The sequence below is a fragment of the Haliotis rufescens genome, unplaced genomic scaffold (assembly GCF_023055435.1).
Source record: "Haliotis rufescens isolate VD_foot unplaced genomic scaffold, xgHalRufe1.0.p SCAF_12, whole genome shotgun sequence".
NCBI lineage: Eukaryota > Metazoa > Mollusca > Gastropoda > Lepetellida > Haliotidae > Haliotis > Haliotis rufescens.
In genome coordinates this window covers 22,125,335-22,145,502 of record NW_025963802.1, presented here as the reverse complement: position 1 = coordinate 22,145,502, position 20,168 = coordinate 22,125,335, and the positions used below count along the sequence as shown (strand labels likewise).

General features: G+C 42.4%; 1 protein-coding gene across 1 annotated transcript in view; it reads right to left on the bottom strand.

Annotated features, from left to right (window-relative positions):
• Window positions 1–19,900, bottom strand: part of LOC125378231 (QRFP-like peptide receptor) — a 38,294-nt gene extending 18,394 nt beyond the window's left edge. The window contains exon 1 of the mRNA XM_048393437.1: window positions 19,314–19,900. Within this exon, the coding sequence (XP_048249394.1) occupies window positions 19,314–19,857 (544 nt within the window). The 5' untranslated portion in view covers window positions 19,858–19,900. The remainder of the gene's footprint in view (window positions 1–19,313) is intronic.
• Between the last annotated feature and the right edge of the window lie 268 nt (window positions 19,901–20,168).

The window sequence follows — 20,168 nt, the reverse complement described above, 5'->3', positions numbered from 1 at the left end:
TGATGTCCCGGCGATGATGACATGATAGTTTACAGATACCGTTGATGTAAATATATATACAATTGACGCCAATGTTTGGACCCTCTCAAATGAAACCAGGACAGACGAATTTTCAAGTGATTTGTGAAAAAAGATAAATATGGTTGTCTTCTGCATAAAGATTACATCTTTAGTTATACCATCGGGCAATGTCTCCAAGACGTGACGTGGTGTGACCAAAAATTAGCCTAAACGTAGATCCTTTGGGAATCTGATATTTTCACATATTCCCGTCAACGCATACAGATTGCTGTCATCGTGACATGTAATATGTTATCAATTCTAATGCTTTTATAATCCTTAATATCTCAATTTACGCATAATCGTTTTATATCTATAAAGGAGAATCTAAAGAGAATATGTATCATGCTGTCTGACATATGAAATTATATATTTCATGGTGTATAAATGGTGCACTGACAAAATGGCTGGTCAATTTCAGTGACAAATGTTATATTTACTATGCAGACGTATACATATCCACGTGTACGATTGAAGTTGTTTCCATAATGAATATATATAACACGATTATCTAGTTATATTTGATGAATACTATAGTACACTTGATGAATAGGTGACGTCACATTCGACATAGGCTAAAAATATTGTATGGTCATTTACAATACCTGTCAACAAAATGAAAACGGGAACTCTATGGCCATTTGTCTAAATCTAAATGTAGAGTGAAGTCACGAGGTGAAATTCTCAGGAATATTTATGACAACACGGTGAGTATCAATCATTGCGATGGTTTTCTATACAATAACGACGTCCAGACTGCTTCTCCCACAGTGCCTCAGATAGGACTGAGAAACTTTCAACAGTAATCCACAAGGGACAGCTATTTCAAAATTCAAAGCCTCCAGTATATATTGATGATTACACAAGATACTACCAATAACATGTTTTTTAGGAAAAGCGTAGAAAGACGTGAGTTTCCGTATCACAAAAAGTAACACCTAGCCGGTCTATCTGTATTTGGAATTGTGGGATAAAATGTTTCTGTGTTGTCATGAACAACAGCTGATTTAATATTAAACCACTGACACAAGCTCATTTGCGTATTACGTGACTAGACTCTTATCTTGATTTAATAAACCACTGTTGAAATCAGAGCAATCCGTAAAAATGGATCACAACTACAACCGGGTATAAGAATGAATCTCTACACATCAAAGTGACCATATCTCTCCTGGGGATTCTATGTTTGTGGTGGATTGTAAATGCAATCTAAATACGCAAATGGAAATATTTACACGTTTCATGTCATTTCCCAGGTTCAATAAGCCGTCTCATGACGTATGGTATCTAATTGTGTTGTCTTTCAAAAAGTGAAATGGTTGATAAACATGAAATTGAATGTTGAATGTGGAATAGATCGTGTTACAATTTGACTAGCATGTGGCCTGTGCACCAGACTGACCAAAGAGAACAAAGGTGACCAGCATCAGGCGACACTATCTCCAATATCGCAGCCCCTGTAGAAAATGTGATGTTTATCAATGATTATGTAAATATGTTGTATGCAGGTTCCAGCAACTTGAGTTTCTGAGAAGGAACACAAACCTTTGTTGTGTAACAGATCACATCCACAACATGATTAAGCTGCTTAGGTACCTCGAGGATTTTCTCCACCACACACGATGACATAATATAGGGGGCCTAAATAGGTTGTGCCATTTAGATAGTTACGCTGACTTCATTGGCATTATACGTGTGTCTAAATGTTTTAATTTCTATTCACAAACAAACGTAAAAACCTTCTCGTACTTTTCTTTGTATTCTGAAATACAATCATTGTGACATTGTTTTGACAATGTCTTCAAAAGGTCTCAACGTTTAGCACTTTGCACATAACACGATTACATGCCTTCTCACAAACGGTTTGCCCGTTTGTTTTCCGACTAGATAAACTGTAAAACAGAAACAGTCAATCCTGAAATGCATGAATCAGAATCGAATACATGCCAGCGGCGACAGTAAGAGAACTTTCCCTTCCAGCACCTGTTACAGCCCTCTTCCGGTCATTGCTGATCTGAATATATATAGCAAACGCATTGGTTTCACGACCTATCTGAATTCATGTCGTCGCAGTGTAGCTGTCCAATTTACCACTCCAATATAGTGACTCTTCTTGGTGACAATGCATCATTGACCGCTGTGTGTGATGATTGGGCCATTAATGTATGTCCACGTGAACATATACCGCAGATATTCATGTAGGGTAATAACTCGCAACTGTCAGTGAGACAGGTATATTGTATTTCTATCACTAGTGTTTTAATGAAGTACTAATGTATAAAAAGACCTGAACTCTAGGTTTCTGCACTGAATTCATATTATTCTGGATCGTGTACCATGTTTCAATTGTTGGCGCTATAATTCATAATATAATATTTGATCCTGTACCATATTTTTCATATAACAGTGTCTAGCAAAGGACCCACGGGGGAGAAGAATTATCACTAAAGAAGTGAACTGTGATGTAAATCACACACATCATGACGCTGTGGCATTGTCAATCTAAACAATGTAACAGCTTTGTCATTGTTTGGTAACTTTTTTATGTTCATCTTACGGAATATGTACATTCGACACATTGTAATGTATTTGGGTCCAAAGGATTTTGTAGATATACCTAGTTATATATATATCGATGTCCCTAATATGGAGACAAGTCTGGGAGCACGTCCCTTATATGTAGACAAGTCTGGGAGCACGTCCCTTATATGTAGACAAGTCTGGGAGCACGTCCCTTATATGTAGACAAGTCTGGGAGCACGTCCCTTATATGTAGACAAGTCTGGGAGCACGTCCCTTATATGTAGACAAGTCTGGATTGAGGCCGATGTGGCACTGCACTCCAATACCGTTCATAAAGGTCAAAGATAACCGTCTATATGCCAGTTGACTGTCAACTGGAAGAACATATATTCCGAAATGCACGAATATCAGCGACTATCAAAAACAATCTATCAGTGTACGATGTATGGATGGGAGATGCTTGTGTGTACTCGCCTGCTGTCGGTGTATGGATGGGAGATGCATGTGTGTACTCGCCTGCTGTACAATGTAGGGGGGGTGGGGGGGTGGGGGGGTGGGGGTGGGGGGGTGGGGGGGGGTGGGGGGGGGGTGGGGGGGTGGGGGGTGGGGGAGATACATATGTGTACTCACATGTTGTACGATGTATGGGTCAGAGATGCATGTGTGTTCTCGCCTGCTGTACGATGTATGGGTGGGAGATGCATGTGTGTACTTGCCTGATGTTCGATGTATGTGTTGGAGATGCATGTGTGTTCTCGCCTGATGTATGATGTTTTGGTGGGAGATGCATGCGTGTTCCCGCCTACTGTACGATGTATGGGTGGGAGATGCATGTGTGTACTCGCCTGATGTTCAATGAAGTGGTTGGAGATACATGTGTGTACTCGCCTGATGTTCGATGTATGGGTGGGAGATGCATGTTTGTACTCGCCTGCTGTATGATGTATGGGTGGGAGATGCATGTGTGTACTCGCCTGTTGTTCGATGTATGGGTGGGAGATGCATGTGTGTACTCGCCTGATGTTCGATGTATGGGTAGGCGATGCATGTGTGTACTCGCCTGATGTATGATGTATTTATAGGAGATGCATGTGTGTACTCGCCTGATGTTAGATGTATTGGTGTGAGATGCATGTGTGTACTCTCCTGATGTTAGATGTATGTTTTGGAGATGCATGTGTGTACTCGTCTGCTGTATGATGTATTGGTGGGAGATGGAAGTGTGTACTCGCCTGCTGTATGATGTATGGGTAGGAGATGCATGTGTGTACTCGCCTGATGTTCGATGTATGGGAGGGAGATGCATGTGTGTACTCGCCTGCTGTATAATGTATGGGTGGGAGATGCATGTGTGTACTCGCCTGATGTTCGATGTATGTTTTGGAGATGCATGTATGTACTCGCCTGCTGTATGATGTATGGGTGGGAGATGCATGTGTGTACTCGCCTGCTGTATGATGTATTGGTGGGAGATGATGGGTGTACTCGCCTGATGTTCGATGTATTAGTGGGAGATGTATGTGTGCACTCGCCTGATGTATGATGTATCGGTGGGAGATGTATGTGTGTCCCCGCCTGATGTTCGATGTATGGGTGGGAGATGCATGTGTGCACTCGCCTGATGTATGATGTATGGGTGGGAGATGTATGTGTGTCCCCGCCTGATGTTCGATGTATTGGTGGGAGATGCATGTGTGTACTCGCCTGATGTTTGATGTATGGGTGGGAGATGCATGTGTGTACTCGCCTGATGTATGATGTATGGGTGGGAGATGCATGTGTGTACTCGCCTGATGTTCGATGTATTGGTGGGAGATGCATGTGTGTACTTGCCTGAAGTTCGATGTATGGGTGGGAGTTGCATGTGTGTACTCGCCTGCTGTATGATGTATGGGTGGGAGATGCATGTGTGTACTCGCCTGCTGTATGATGTATGGGTAGAAGATGCATGTATGTACTCGCCTGATGTTCGATGTATGTTTTGGAGATGCATGTATGTACTCGCCTGCTGTATGATGTATGGGTGGGAGATGCATGTGTGTACTCGTCTGATGTTCGATGTATGGGTGGGAGATGCATGTATGTACTCCCCTGCTGTATGATGTATGGGTGGGACATGTATGTGTGTACTCGCCTGATGTTCGATGTATGGGTGGGAAATGAATGTGTGTACTCGCCTGATGTTCGATGTATTAGTGGGAGATGCATGTGTGTTCTCGCCTACTGTACGATGTATGGGTGTGAGATGCATGTGTGTACTCGCCTGCTGTATGATGTATGGGTGGGAGATGCATGTGTGTACTCGTCTGATGTTCGATGTATGTTTTGGAGATGCATGTATGTACTCTCCTGCTGTATGATGTATGGGTGGGACATGTATGTGTGTACTCGCCTGATGTTCGATGTATGGGTGGGAAATGAATGTGTGTACTTGCCTGATGTTCGATGTATTAGTGGGAGATGCATGTGTGTTCTCGCCTTCTGTACGATGTATGGGTGTGAGATGCATGTGTGTACTCGCCTGCTGTATGATGTATTGGTGGGAGATGCATGTGTGTACTCGCCTGATGTTCGATGTATGGGAGGTAAATGAATGTGTGTACTCGCCTTATGTTCGATGTATTAGTGGGAGATGCATGTGTGTACTCGCCTGATGTTAGATATATGGGTGGGAGATGCATGTGTGTACTCGCCTGATGTTCGATGTATGGGTGGGAGATGCATGTGTGTACTCGCCTGCTGTATGATGTATGGGTGGGAGATGCATGTGTATACTCATCTGTTGTTCGATGTATTGGTGGGAGATGCATGTGTGTTCTCGCCTGCTGTATGATGTATGGGTGGGAGATACATGTGTGTACTCGCCTGATGTTCGATGTATGGGTGGGAGATGCATGTGTGTACTCGCCTGATGTTCGATGTATGGGTGGGAGATGCATGTGTGTACTCGCCTGATGTTCGATGTATGGGTGTGAGATGCATGTGTGTACTCGCCTGCTGTATGATGTATGGGTGGGAGATACATGTGTGTACTCGCCTGATGTTCGATGTATGGGTGGGAGATGCATGTGTGTACTCGCCTGATGTTCGATGTATGGGTGGGAGATGCATGTGTGTACTCGCCTGATGTTCGATGTATTGGTGGGAGATGCATGTGTGTACTTGCCTGAAGTTCGATGTATGGGTGGGAGTTGCATGTGTGTACTCGCCTGATGTTCGATGTATTGGTGGGAGATGCATGTGTGTACTCGCCTGATGTTCGATGTATTGGTGGGAGATGCATGTGTGTACTTGCCTGAAGTTCGATGTATGGGTGGGAGTTGCATGTGTGTACTCGCCTGCTGTATGATGTATGGGTGGGAGATGCATGTGTGTACTCGCCTGCTGTATGATGTATTGGTAGAAGATGCATGTATGTACTCGCCTGATGTTCGATGTATGTTTTGGAGATGCATGTATGTACTCGCCTGCTGTATGATGTATGGGTGGGAGATGCATGTGTGTACTCGTCTGATGTTCGATGTATGTTTTGGAGATGCATGTATGTACTCCCCTGCTGTATGATGTATGGGTGGGACATGTATGTGTGTACTCGCCTGATGTTCGATGTATGGGTGGGAAATGAATGTGTGTACTCGCCTGATGTTCGATGTATTAGTGGGAGATGCATGTGTGTTCTCGCCTACTGTACGATGTATGGGTGTGAGATGCATGTGTGTACTCGCCTGCTGTATGATGTATGGGTGGGAGATGCATGTGTGTACTCGTCTGATGTTCGATGTATGTTTTGGAGATGCATGTATGTACTCCCCTGCTGTATGATGTATGGGTGGGACATGTATGTGTGTACTCGCCTGATGTTCGATGTATGGGTGGGAAATGAATGTGTGTACTTGCCTGATGTTCGATGTATTAGTGGGAGATGCATGTGTGTTCTCGCCTTCTGTACGATGTATGGGTGTGAGATGCATGTGTGTACTCGCCTGCTGTATGATGTATTGGTGGGAGATGCATGTGTGTACTCGCCTGATGTTCGATGTATGGGTGGGAGTTGCATGTGTGTACTCGCCTGCTGTATGATGTATGGGTGGGAGATGCATGTTTGTACTCGCCTGATGTTTGATGTATGGGTGGGAGATGCATGTGTGTACTCGCCTGATGTTCGATGTATGGGCGGGAGATGCATGTGTGTACTCGCCTGATGTTCGATGTATGGGAGGGAGGTGCATGTGTGTTCTCGCCTGATGTTCGATGTATGGATGGTAGATGCATGTGTGTACTCACATGTTGTAGGATGTATGGGTTGGAGATGCATGTGTGTACTCGCCTGATGTTCGATGTATGGGTGGGAGATGCATATGTGTACTCGCCTGATGTTTGATGTATGAGTGGGAGATGCATGTGTGTACTCGTCTGTTGTTCGATGTATTGGTGGGAGATGTATGTGTGTACTCGCCTGATGTTCGATGTATGGGTGGGAGATGCATGTGTGTACTCGCCTGTTGTTCGATGTATGGGTGGGAAATGAATGTGTGTACTCGCCTGATGTTCGATGTATTGGTAGGAGATGCATGTGTGTACTCGCCTGATGTTCGATGTATGGGTGGGAGATGCATGTGTGTACTCGCCTGCTGTATGATGTATGGGTGGGAGATGCATGTGTCTACTCATCTGTTGTTCGATGTATGGGTGGGAGATGCATGTGTGTACTCGCCTGATGTTCGATGCATGGGTGGGAGATGCATGTGTGTACTCGCCTGATGTTCGATGTATGGGTGGGAGATGCATGTGTGTACTCGCCTGTTTTTCGATGTATGGGTGGGAGATGCATGTTTGTACTCGCCTGCTGAATCATGTCAGTAAGTGGGCAACACGTTGAGTGTTAGCATAATTCGTATCCGTAAACGTTCGTGTTTTGAGAATATGACAAAAAAAAGAACCCTAAAAGATTCTAAAAGTGCCTGTTGATAATTTTCCAAGTATTCTGAAAATAGAGCCATCATGGTGTTTATTGTCGAAATTACTGCGGCGGTTATCTATGTGGCCACACAACATGTGAACTACGTGACATTTGTACATTAAACACACGTTCTTTAGTTATACAGATCCAAAAAGATGATCAAGTTATTTTATAAATGAAGCATTATGAATCACGAGGACGCCCGTCAGCGTTTGGACAGCAGGGTTATGTCAGTACTGTTACTCCCCACACACATACACACGATGATAGCGAGCAACACGTGACTAACAGATGGGCGTCGGCTATCTTGTTTTCTCTATCTTGGCGCCCGCCGTTGAAGGAGTGCTACTTTAACCTGTTGGTCGATGGTGTTAGACGATAGGGAGATATTTGTAAATATGTCCTCAGATAGCAGTCAGACGTTTGGCCAAAACAACTATTTCAAAATTACTGTTTCAGGCCATTTCCGATTGACAAGATAATTTTGTTCTCTGAATTATTGCTGAATTATCGTCTATGGTCACTTCTACAAATATCAACTCTCACATGCAGACAAATATGTACGGTTGGGGATTTTTCTTTTTCAACACCCCTAAATCTACGCTTAAGTATCTAAAATGATTAATAGATTTTGCGTTTCCTGGACATGAGTTTCCTTAAAGATGACATTTCATGTTTCTCATGTTTCTCATAGTTATACTGTTTCCTCATATTACGAACAAAAGACAATCGTGGGCGTCATGGCATGGCCATACATTCATAGGTTCATGAATGGCAAGATTCCAAAAACCGGTCTAGCGCTTACATTGGAGAAGGTGGTTATAAGAGATAAGTGAGCTGCAATGTCGTGCCAACGCATAGGTGTTGCTCTAACCAGCATCAGATCCAATGTATATAAGGGTCTATTCTGTTTAATTGTGAAGTATAGTGTGGATGGCATATCACAATGGGTTGTGGAAAGCATGGTGTACCAAAGGCTGTCAGTTTCCAGTGATGACTCCTCCATGGTCTGGTGGTAGAGTGTCTGCCAGGAGAGCGGAAGGTCGGGGGTTCGATCCCCGGCAGCGTCATACCTAAAGACGTTAAAAGATTATACTTGTTGTTACCCTGCTTGCATTAAGGGGCTAAAACAAGTGCAACAAGTGCAATAATCTTGAACGCGCCGTTAACCCTCATTCCACCTCACTTCACCAGTGATGACACAGACTTCTGTGCGTGGTCTCGCGAGTATGTTTATTGTTGAACACCGCACTCAGCATTATTCCAGCTGTATGACGGCTTCCTGGGTGCACGGGTGTCTACGGCTTGACTCTCTTCCTTATTTTCCCACTCGTCTTTGTCGCGTGCAGAGTTTCGCCTTGATCTTTCGCGTGCCAGAAACCTATGATTGTAGGTTCGAATCCCAATTTGCTCTAATCTAGTTTCCAAGTTTGTCAGCACCATACCCATGACCATGAGTCTTTCAAAACTGCTAAACGTCTAACACCTGCATCACTTCGGGCTCTCCTCCCACATCTTATATAACACTCACTCTTCCTTAATTTCAAAACCTCGCCAAAGTAGTTGATCGGGATAAGAGGGTTTTCCTGTGACAAGTAACTAATCTGGCAGAGACAGATAAGTGGTTGCTAGAATGAGTAAGAATCAACACCGGCCAACTGGGCAAGGCTATACCTTGCTAAAGCCCCAGTACTGGAATGCGCATATATACGAGTACCCACGCCAGTCGTGAGTTGCTGTGCACGGTAAGTATAACTACCACCAGTCAAATACCTACGTTTCAAAGTCGCGGATCTTCCTCAAGAGTTGGCAGTGAAAGTGCACTGTGTACGGTCACCTTCAAATACCCCAACCTCACACCAGGGCTGATTATCTATGTTTTTTTCACCAGGCAAGTACGTCTCTGCCAACGAATTTTACAATTATGTGATGCTATCCTTTTCCATGGTTTTGCAGAACAACCTGCCCACCTGGGTGGTAGTAGTTCTTTTGTTCGCTTCAACTGTTCATGTATACGCGATTGAAAATCCCCAACAACGTCTTATACGTACCCAACAGAACTGTGCAGTGTGAATATTGCATGAATGTTATAAGCGGAAACAATAGCCAACAATCTATTACCAGCCGCGCTACTGAATGCTGCTTTGAGGCTTTGAGTAGTCCTGCACCATGACTGTGGAATATATGCATTTTATAGAAACAAATCCAATGTAGATTTGTATAAAAGCAAGTCGAGCCAGCTCTATTCCACATGAAATCAGCATCATAATAAATTGATTGTCTTAATTTTATAGGAAAGACTGTGTGAAAAATGATTTCATAGACTATATGTTAGTCTAGCCGATGAGGTGAGCAAGATGACAGCTGCATTCCTATAACCCGACATGAGTTCAGATCTATGTTTACGCTAGCATCGTTTCTTGGTTATCCCCAAATCATAGGGAGACTCTTACGAAAACACGAAAACGGATGTTACGATAAGAATAGATAGACTGACCTGATTTGTAAAGCATGACTGCGCCAACTGCACGTACACAAAAAATGTGTTCTTCCGCAGTCCAGACATCGAGATTGCCTTCACGTATATATACTTCCTTCCGAGATCTAAAAATGATCCACCTGCGTATGGCTGCCCTTGGTGTTGCCCGCCATTCCGGCTGAAAAGCTACCCTAAGCTGGACCACGTTGGCGGGTGCTGGTCTCTTGCGTACACTCTCCATCCGAGAACATCCCACAGATGCTGTGATGGGAGTGCCATGGGACTTAGCGGACCAGTTCAACGTCCGTATGCCTTCTCATGCACCATGTGGTCTGGCATTACCATCTTACTTTTCAAAATTTCTGCCGATAGTTCTATCGAATGGATCAAGGACAGGATGAAAAATTTCGTCAACATATCGCTGACCAGTCAAATGTCCAATCACAATAACCAAATGAGATCGCCTGTCATGTGTGATACCGCCCCACAACATGACACTACTGATTATGGGCAAGAATTGTTTTTTTCCTTGCGCACTGCTCGCGGCCATGTCGCCAACAATGTTTTCTGCCATCTGTGAATCGGAGGCAAAACATTGATTCTTCTACCCCACCCAAATCTGTGTCGCCTATGTTAAGATGTTAGGGTCACACCCTCACACGGGCTGGATAGAGTCGGTTTTTAACGTTAGATTTTGAAATTCGCCTTCCTGTTATTCTACGGAATTCTCTATTGATAACAGGAGCAGATTTGAATCTTAGCTCCGTTGCATTAGAGATTGTGAGTTCCCCTATGGGCGGACAAATGTTGGCTTCTGTATGCACGTACATCACGTGTTGTAATTATTTCATTGTGATTAGATTTTGCGATCAGTTGCAACGCCACGGCATTGTAAACATGCAGCTCCACGAAAGCTATATTCAAATAATTAGTTCCCTTGTTTTCTGTCAGTAGTATATATATTTTACATCTTCTCTGTTGAGACATAATCTATAATGTTGTAATGTAATCCCCATAAATATTAGTTGCTTCTGCATACCGTGAAAGGGAGAGCAGGCCGCCTTGTGGTTAAGTAAAAGCCTACGCTTGACACATCGAAAAATCAGTATACGGTTCAAGAAAGCGAAGTGAAACAGATACTGATGGATACTGAAAAATTGGACCTTAATGTCAACATTGTCAATGCCATCACTATAAGAAAACATTATTGGTTTAACGATTCAAAACTACTTTCATCAGTGCACCTCCCATGACAGGAGAGACCAAATACCCACAGTTATTGTGAGGTGACGACAAATCTAGGACAGGAGATATAAGCAGGTCTCTGTAAACATCTGAAACAAGTGCCGTCAACAGGTCAGCTATACACGGTATGCATGTGCTACTGCGGATGGCCCTACACGAGGTGTGACAGGAGATATAAGCAGGTCTCTGTAAACATCTGAAACAAGTGCCGTCAACAGGTCAGCTATACACGGTATGCATGTGCTACTGCGGATGGCCCTACACGAGGTGTGACAGGAGATATAAGCAGGTCTCTGTAAACATCTGAAACAAGTGCCGTCAACAGGTCAGCTATACACGGTATGCATGTGATACTGCGGATGGCCCTACACGAGGTGTGACAGGAGATATAAGCAGGTCTCTGTAAACATCTGAAACAAGTGCCGTCAACAGGTCAGCTATACACGGTATGCATGTGATACTGCGGATGGCCCTACACGAGGTGTGACAGGAGATATAAGCAGGTCTCTGTAAACATCTGAAACAAGTGCCGTCAACAGGTCAGCTATACACGGTATGCATGTGCTACTGCGGATGGCCCTACACGAGGTGTGACAGGAGATATAAGCAGGTCTCTGTAAACATCTGAAACAAGTGCCGTCAACAGGTCAGCTATACACGGTATGCATGTGCTACTGCGGATGGCCCTATACAAGTATTTTGAGTTCACTGAAACAGTTTGTTCCCTGAACACTTTCTTCTCCTAAACACACTTTCATGAATCTTCTGTCGTCACACGTTTGTGTGTGCACTTGATCGATGATCTTTGTTGTCACACTATATATACTCGGTGAATGTTATTGTCACACTAATATACTCTGAGATCGTTATTGTCACACCATATATACTCTGTGATTGTTATTGTCACGCCATATGCTCGGTGATCGTTATTGTCACGCCATAAGCTCGGTGATCGTTATTGTCACACTATAAATACATGTTCTCTGAGATCGCTATTGTCACACTATAAATATATGTACTCGGTGATCGTTATTGTCACACCATATGCTCGGTGATCGTTATTGTCACACCCAATGCTCGATGATCGTTATTGTCACTCTATATGTACTCTGTGATCATTATTATTACTCTTACTATACTCTGTGATCGTTAATTTCACACAATATGCTCTGTGGTCATTATTGCCACACCATCTCAGAAGTATTCGTCATTGCCAAACCATCTGATGAGTCACAGGTATCAGTTTAACGCCGAGGCCTGTATCACGACAGGCCTGTAACTAATTGGCAAGGCAAGCATCGGCTCATGGGGGGCGTCAGATTTCCAAAGAGGTTGATCGTTATTGCCACCCCCCATGAGAAGGGAGTATTATTGCCACACTGTGTGAGAAGGGAGTAGTATTGCTACACTGTGTGAGAAGGGAGTAGTATTGCTACACTGTGTGAGAAGGGAGTAGTATTGCTACACTGTGTGAGAAGGGAGTAGCATTGCTACACTGTGTGAGAAGGGAGTAGCATTGCTACACTGTGTGAGAAGGGAGTAGTATTGCTACACTGTGTGAGAAGGGAGTAGCATTGCTACACTGTGTGAGAAGGGAGTATTATTGCCACACTATGTGAGAAGGGAGTAGCATTGCTACACTGTGTGAGAAGGGAGTATTATTGCCACATTGTGTGAGAAGGGAGTAGTATTGCTACACTGTGTGAGAAGGGAGTGTTATTGCCACACAGTGTGAGAAGGGAGTAGTATTGCCACACTGTGTTAAAAAGGGAGTGTTATTGCCACACAGTGTGAGAAGGGGGTGTTATCGCCACATTGTGTGAGAAGGGAGTGTTATTGCCACACTGTGATAGAAGGGAGTGTTATTGCTACACTGTATGAGAAGGGAGTGTTATTGCAACACGGTGTGAGAAGGGGGAGTTATTACCACACACTGTGAGAAGGGAGTATTATTGCCACACTGTGTGAGAAGGGAGCGTTGTTGCAATACTCAATGGAGAGTTATTGCCACACAGTGTGAGAAGGGGGTAGTATTGCCACACTGTGATAGAAGGGAGTGTTATTGCCACACTGTATGACAAGGGAGTGTTATTGCCACATTGTGTGAGAAGGGAGAGTTATTGCCGCACTGTGTTAGAAGTTTGTGTTATTGCAACACTGTGTGAGAAGGGAGTGTTATTGCTACACTGTGTGAGAAGGGAGTATTATTGCAACACTGTGTGAGAAGGGAGAGTTATTGTCACGCTGTGTGAGAAGGGAGAGTTATTGTCACGCTGTGTGAGAAGGGAGAGTTATTGCAACACTGTGTGAGAAGGGAGAGTTATTGCAACACTGTGTGAGAAGGGAGTATTATTGCCACACTGTGTGAGAAGGGAGAGTTATTGCCACACTGTGTGAGAATGGAGTAGTATTGCCACACTGTGTGAGAAGGGAGTGTTATTGCTACACTGTATGAGAAGGGAGTATTTTTGCCACACACTGTGAGAATGTGCCACCCAGTCAGACCATCCAGCCCGATTCATTTAGTCGCCTCCTACTACAAACACAGGTTTCTGGAGATCAATTCTAACCAGGAATCCCCAAGGAATATTGCTTATGAAGATACCAGTATCTGAGATATTCATATGGATACAGAGGTGACTAGAAATAGCTGAGATAAATAGGAATAATCGGTTAGGATATTTGCTGGAGACATTGTCCTATTGCTTGGTGCTGCTCCAGTGGAGACAAGGTTGTACAATGATTCCAAAAGTTTTCCGTCGGGTCATTTTGTCTGGTATATTCTCATTCATTGGGAACCCGAGATAACGTTATTCTTAATTGGTTAAGCTGGTACCAGCAAGTTTAGCGTGTTCAGCCAATAGGCGGCGGCAAACTATGTGGTTCGAATCTGTACCATGTTTGATGATATGTAAAACGTATAACAAGATGCTTTGCTGTTAAATTTGGGGAGAGCATTTTTACTTCACAAACAGATTTCGCATTGTTCGCAATTCGCATTGTTTGTTGCAGTGAATGCTGATTGAGCTCAGAGTCATCAAATAGCAGCATGTGATAAAGCAACCACCGCCTGTCTTCTCGCTTAGGTTGACAGGATTCCAGCCAATTATAGTGCTAACAGTCCTCAACAGTTACTATTGAGTGGTTAGTACAATGACGCTTTCAGAAGCATAGAGTGTATCGTCGTGACGTCGTTGTCAAATCCATTCTACTGCCCCAGTCGACCAGGTATATCTACACATCCCACCTGCCCAGTTGGTCCACAGCATGACCAGACTCAGCATCAAGAACTACACAAAAAATCCTCTCGGTAACTTGCAATACAGTTTCAAATAGTTTGGAACAGGTGCACTTGAACCATGCAAGCAATGTAGATGTCTGTACGGTATTCAAGTGATCTGGAAGCGATGGCAGTAAAACTCCTGCTTCAGAGGTTCCTATCACACGTTGATGCTACGAGTTATTTTAACTGGCGAGGTGTGCAGTGTGTGTTGGTCCCCGTCAATCATGGGCCCTCACACAGCAACGCACTTCACTCAATGAACATTACACGGCCCTCCGACATAGCATGGTAGGTTTCCAGTAATTGCTCATTTGTACATCAATACTGTAGGGAGTGTAGACTAAGTAGGGGTTGGATTAAGCGAATGATCATGGTAATACGTCTACTTTCTGTGGATCCACTTTGACGGCCACAACAGCGGAAACAACGATGCACCGCGGGAAGTAGTTGTCCTTGTCAGATTTAAGTGCGCTATCGCTATTTCGACACATCTTTCTCCTGATGTATCTGTGACTTAGACTTTGACTTGGTAATCGCCGTGTACAGCCATCGTGCATTGACCAAACCGCCCGGATCTGATGGCCGTGACACAGCATGTTTTGTCAATATGTGCTGATGTTAGAGCGCAGTCCATATATATATGAAATTGTAGGCACGTGACAAATGCACGTTGGTCTTAATTTATTATTATAAACTGACCACAATAACTACGCAATATAGCTTTAAATTCATATCTTAATTTCACCTAAAAAGAACTTATATGACAACGTTTAACGCGTCGACAAATGTTTGAGATTATCCAAGTTGACGGAGGTTGTGGAGTCTTGACCAACACAGATTTTAGAGATTCTATTTCCCCATAAGGATAACTGAAAGCTGGCAGTAGTGGAGCTGCTGGCGATTAGATCGCTAATAAGCACAATGTATAGTGTGATTGACGTTCAATTAGGACACTATTATAATACATCATGTATTTTATTTCAAGCTTAATGTTTTTGCATGTAAATTCGTTTTATAATTACCCAAACTCATTACTTAGATAATATGTGGTGTTAGAATGCATACTGAATAGGAAGTCTAGCTTGCAAGTTGCTATCTTCAGCGACTTTAAATCTCCTGCTTGTCTCTGTCGAAAATAGCTAACGCCTTTCATCCAGCTTTATCAAAGCATATTCTTAAGTAGAGGACGTTTTTTTCCCGTTGATAAGAATATAGTTATGGCCACATATGACGAGCATGTGACAGACAGACTACCATCTTCTCCGGAACTCTATAAACTTAAAAAGTGATATGAAAGAAATCTCTCATTTGGAAGTACCTGTAAGAATATACACTGCAAAGAAATGAATCAGGAGAGAAATGGTAATTAACCAGTGAAGTTGGCACCAGGAGGATAATACATCCCATTATTTCTATATTTATGAGTTATCTCATTCATTGTCAATATTGTAGGAAAGGCGTGTAATCATAATGTATTAATAAGCGTAGTGAAACAGTGTGTCGAGGTGAACAACTATTCCGAACTACAACACCCTATGTGTTTGTACACTGCAGACCAGTAAATAAGGGACATTCTTACCACAAACTCTGGAAACATTCACAGTTCCATCATATTTCAGATAAGGTTTCCTATAGTCTTAGACACATTAACATAATACATGAATGTCCATTTTTGAAATCAGCTAGAAACGAATTGATGTAATTGTGTAAGATACTTGTAATGTAAATATTGACTTGATGCTGGTTCTCAATACAGTTTTACCCAATCATGTGAACGAAAAGTTGTATACGTATTAGCAAAAAGGTTTCGGTGAGCAATGAGTAGGAGTATGAGTACATACGTTTCTCCATATCTCTTCTTCCCTCTCTTTCTTTAAATGTATTTATTCTTAATAAGCATAAGTTGTAAATATGTAGAAGAGGGCGTTCTAAGCTTGTGCCCAATCCTGAGAATATACATATGTTTATACTAAAACAAGCTCTTCCAAGACATGGAATGACTGACTGACAAGAAATACAGGGAACATAGCATTGTAATTTTCTTAACCTCGTTTCCTGATAATACTGTACATGTTTCTACGGTAAAATACCATACCAATGTTTCCTGTTATGAAATACAATTTACACGATTAGGCACAAATTGTTGCTGGACATTAACACCGCTCTATTTCAAAGATTAAGGCACATATTTTGAAATAGTGCACTTGGTGAATGGGCCTACCTGTGTAGTGTCAGATATGGATATGTGTGCTGTTCCAGATATGTGACACACAAATGTACACAGACAATAGTTATTTTTTATATATGTAATATGATAATTGCGCCCCATCCATAATTGTGTCGGAAAGGTGTCGCCAGTAATCTATATACGAAAGTTTCATGATAATGTGGAACAATCATGTTACTCGTATATATAATATATAATTATATGTGACTATTCATACAAATACCACCTGCCAGATTGTACGATACAAATACCACCTGCCAGATTGTACGATACAAATACCACCTGCCAGATTGTACGATACAAATACCACCTGCCAGATTGTACGATACAAATACCACCTGCCAGATTGTACGATACAAATACCACCTGCCAGATTGTACGATACAAATACCACCTGCCAGATTGTACGATACAAATACCACCTGCCAGATTGTACGATACAAATACCACCTGTTAGATTGTACGATACAAATACCACCTGCCAGATTGTACGATACAAATACCACCTGTTAGATTGTACGATACAAATACCACCTGCCAGATTGTACGATACAAATACCACCTGTTAGATTGTACGATACAAATACCACCTGCCAGATTGTACGATACAAATACCACCTGCCAGATTATACGATACAAATACCACCTGCCAGATTGTACGATACAAATACCACCTGTTAGATTGTACGATACAAATACCACCTGCCAGATTGTACGATACAAATACCACCTGCCAGATTGTACGATACAAATACCACCTGCCAGATTGTACGATACAAATACCACCTGCTAGATTGTACGATACAAATACCACCTGCCAGATTGTACGATACAAATACTACCTGCTAGATTGTACGATACAAATACCACCTGCCAGATTGTACGATACAAATACCACCTGCCAGATTGTACGATACAAATACCACCTGTTAGATTGTACGATACAAATACCACCTGCCAGATTGTACGATACAAATACCACCTGTTAGATTGTACGATACAAATACCACCTGCCAGATTGTACGATACAAATACCACCTGTTAGATTGTACGATACAAATACCACCTGCCAGATTGTACGATACAAATACCACCTGCCAGATTGTACGATACAAATACCACCTGCCAGATTGTACGATACAAATACCACCTGCTAGATTGTACGATACAAATACCACCTGCCAGATTGTACGATACAAATACTACCTGCTAGATTGTACGATACAAATACCACCTGCCAGATTGTACGATACAAATACCACCTGCCAGATTGTACGATACAAATACCACCTGTTAGATTGTACGATACAAATACCACCTGCCAGATTGTACGATACAAATACCACCTGTTAGATTGTACGATACAAATACCACCTGCCAGATTGTACGATACAAATACCACCTGTTAGATTGTACGATACAAATACCACCTGTTAGATTGTACGATACAAATACCACCTGCCAGATTATACGATACAAATACCACCTGCCAGATTGTACGATACAAATACCACCTGTTAGATTGTACGATACAAATACCACCTGCCAGATTGTACGATACAAATACCACCTGCCAGATTGTACGATACAAATACCACCTGCCAGATTGTACGATACAAATACCACCTGCTAGATTGTACGATACAAATACCACCTGCCAGATTGTACGATACAAATACTACCTGCTAGATTGTACGTTGGCACGTGTGTGCGTGTACGATAAATTGTATTACCATAGCGCAATAAAATCTGGCAACATGTTGATATGTTGACGATACAGATAAACTTCGCTGAACGTTATCCAATTTACAATAGTTTTGCGAATTAGATAAACGTAAACATTTTTTTTATCATAGGAACTATACATGATATATAGGATTAAAAGTTTTCCACAAAACGAAAGGGGTGGCTTATCAGGTTTATTGTTTTGATTTGATGTAGTTTTGAAGAACCGATTAGGTGATGCGTTAATAAAATAACTGTCTGTCTGTAGAGTCTGAAGCGAAACATTATCGAGCATGGCACAACTGTGTGATTAAGGTTACAGCGTACATAGAATGCTTTTGATAGCTTGTTTAAAACTTCACTATTATTTACAAACTGTTACATACAGTTACAGAAGTGGTTATTCACGCCGATAAAAGAGACTGGCCTTGATTTGAATATCATAGATACACACTGAATACGGGATAACATAATCTGGTTGATGGACTATTTAAAGGTTTGCTATTCCAAATCACATTATAGTCATCATACCAAAATCATTCATGTGAGCTTAAAACCAAACACAAGTCTCACAGCGCATTCGACATTTTATAAATATTTTGCATGTCTTTAAGGTTCGTAGTCACCACCCGTGTTTGCTGCTGTGTATGTACTTATTGAAAACAAATTATAACAACTGTCTTTTCACTTTTCATCTTTAAACATTTTCTGCTGTGTCAATTATGATTATTTTATATTTTGAGTTTAAATACTGATTTTTGTTAAGCTTGTGTTAATGACTTCAAAAGACTTAAACACTTATTATACTTACACATGAAGTCTCCCAGCATCCACTTCTCATAGCAAAAAAACTCGAGCAACGCGGCGGGTTGGCAGATTAACAAAACTAATAGGTCTGCAATACTGAGGTTCATGAGACAGAAGTTGGTGGCAGTCTTCATCTCCCGCACCCTGGAAACTACGATGATAACCAGCGTATTCCCGAACACACCCGTAATAAACACCAGCACATTAGCCACAGTCACCCACGCCAGAAGATATTCTGGACTACTTTGAACAGGAGATGGGCCTGTACCATTGTCCGATTCATTTCCCCCTAAGACGGTGTAACTGTCATTTGTTGGCATCTCTGTGCCCATCAGGAGAGTGAGATTCGTGACTGTCACATTCCCGTTCATGATGCCGCCGTAGCCAAAGTTAGTCAGCCGAGTGGAAGTTCGAGCATCTGGTTTTAAAAGCTCCTCTTTATTGATTTTTTTCCAATTATCCAAACCACGAATCAGCTGCCGCCCAGTGCTGTGTGAGAACGGTATGCAGCCAGAAATCAAGCCTGCTTCCTCTCGCTCAGGAGCCATACGCGCCGACTGCGTTTCAACGGCTGTGGGTTCTCATCGTTTCGGTTTGACTACTGTATAGAAGCGAGTCCCCATGTTGGTAATGCCTAGCCAATAGACTGATTTCGATTGCCGAACGCGCTGTGAATACATGAATTCCGGCCTGCAAGTCGTCGTGATTGCTGTACATTCATGTCGTAAAGTGATGTTTCAAAAATCCTCAGATTGAGTTCGGAAATTTGTCACATTACTTGATAAACAAATTGGCTTAAAAGCCTAGAGTTTGATATTCGACAATCAGAAGTTATTAGAAGTGAATATTTCCCCAAAGG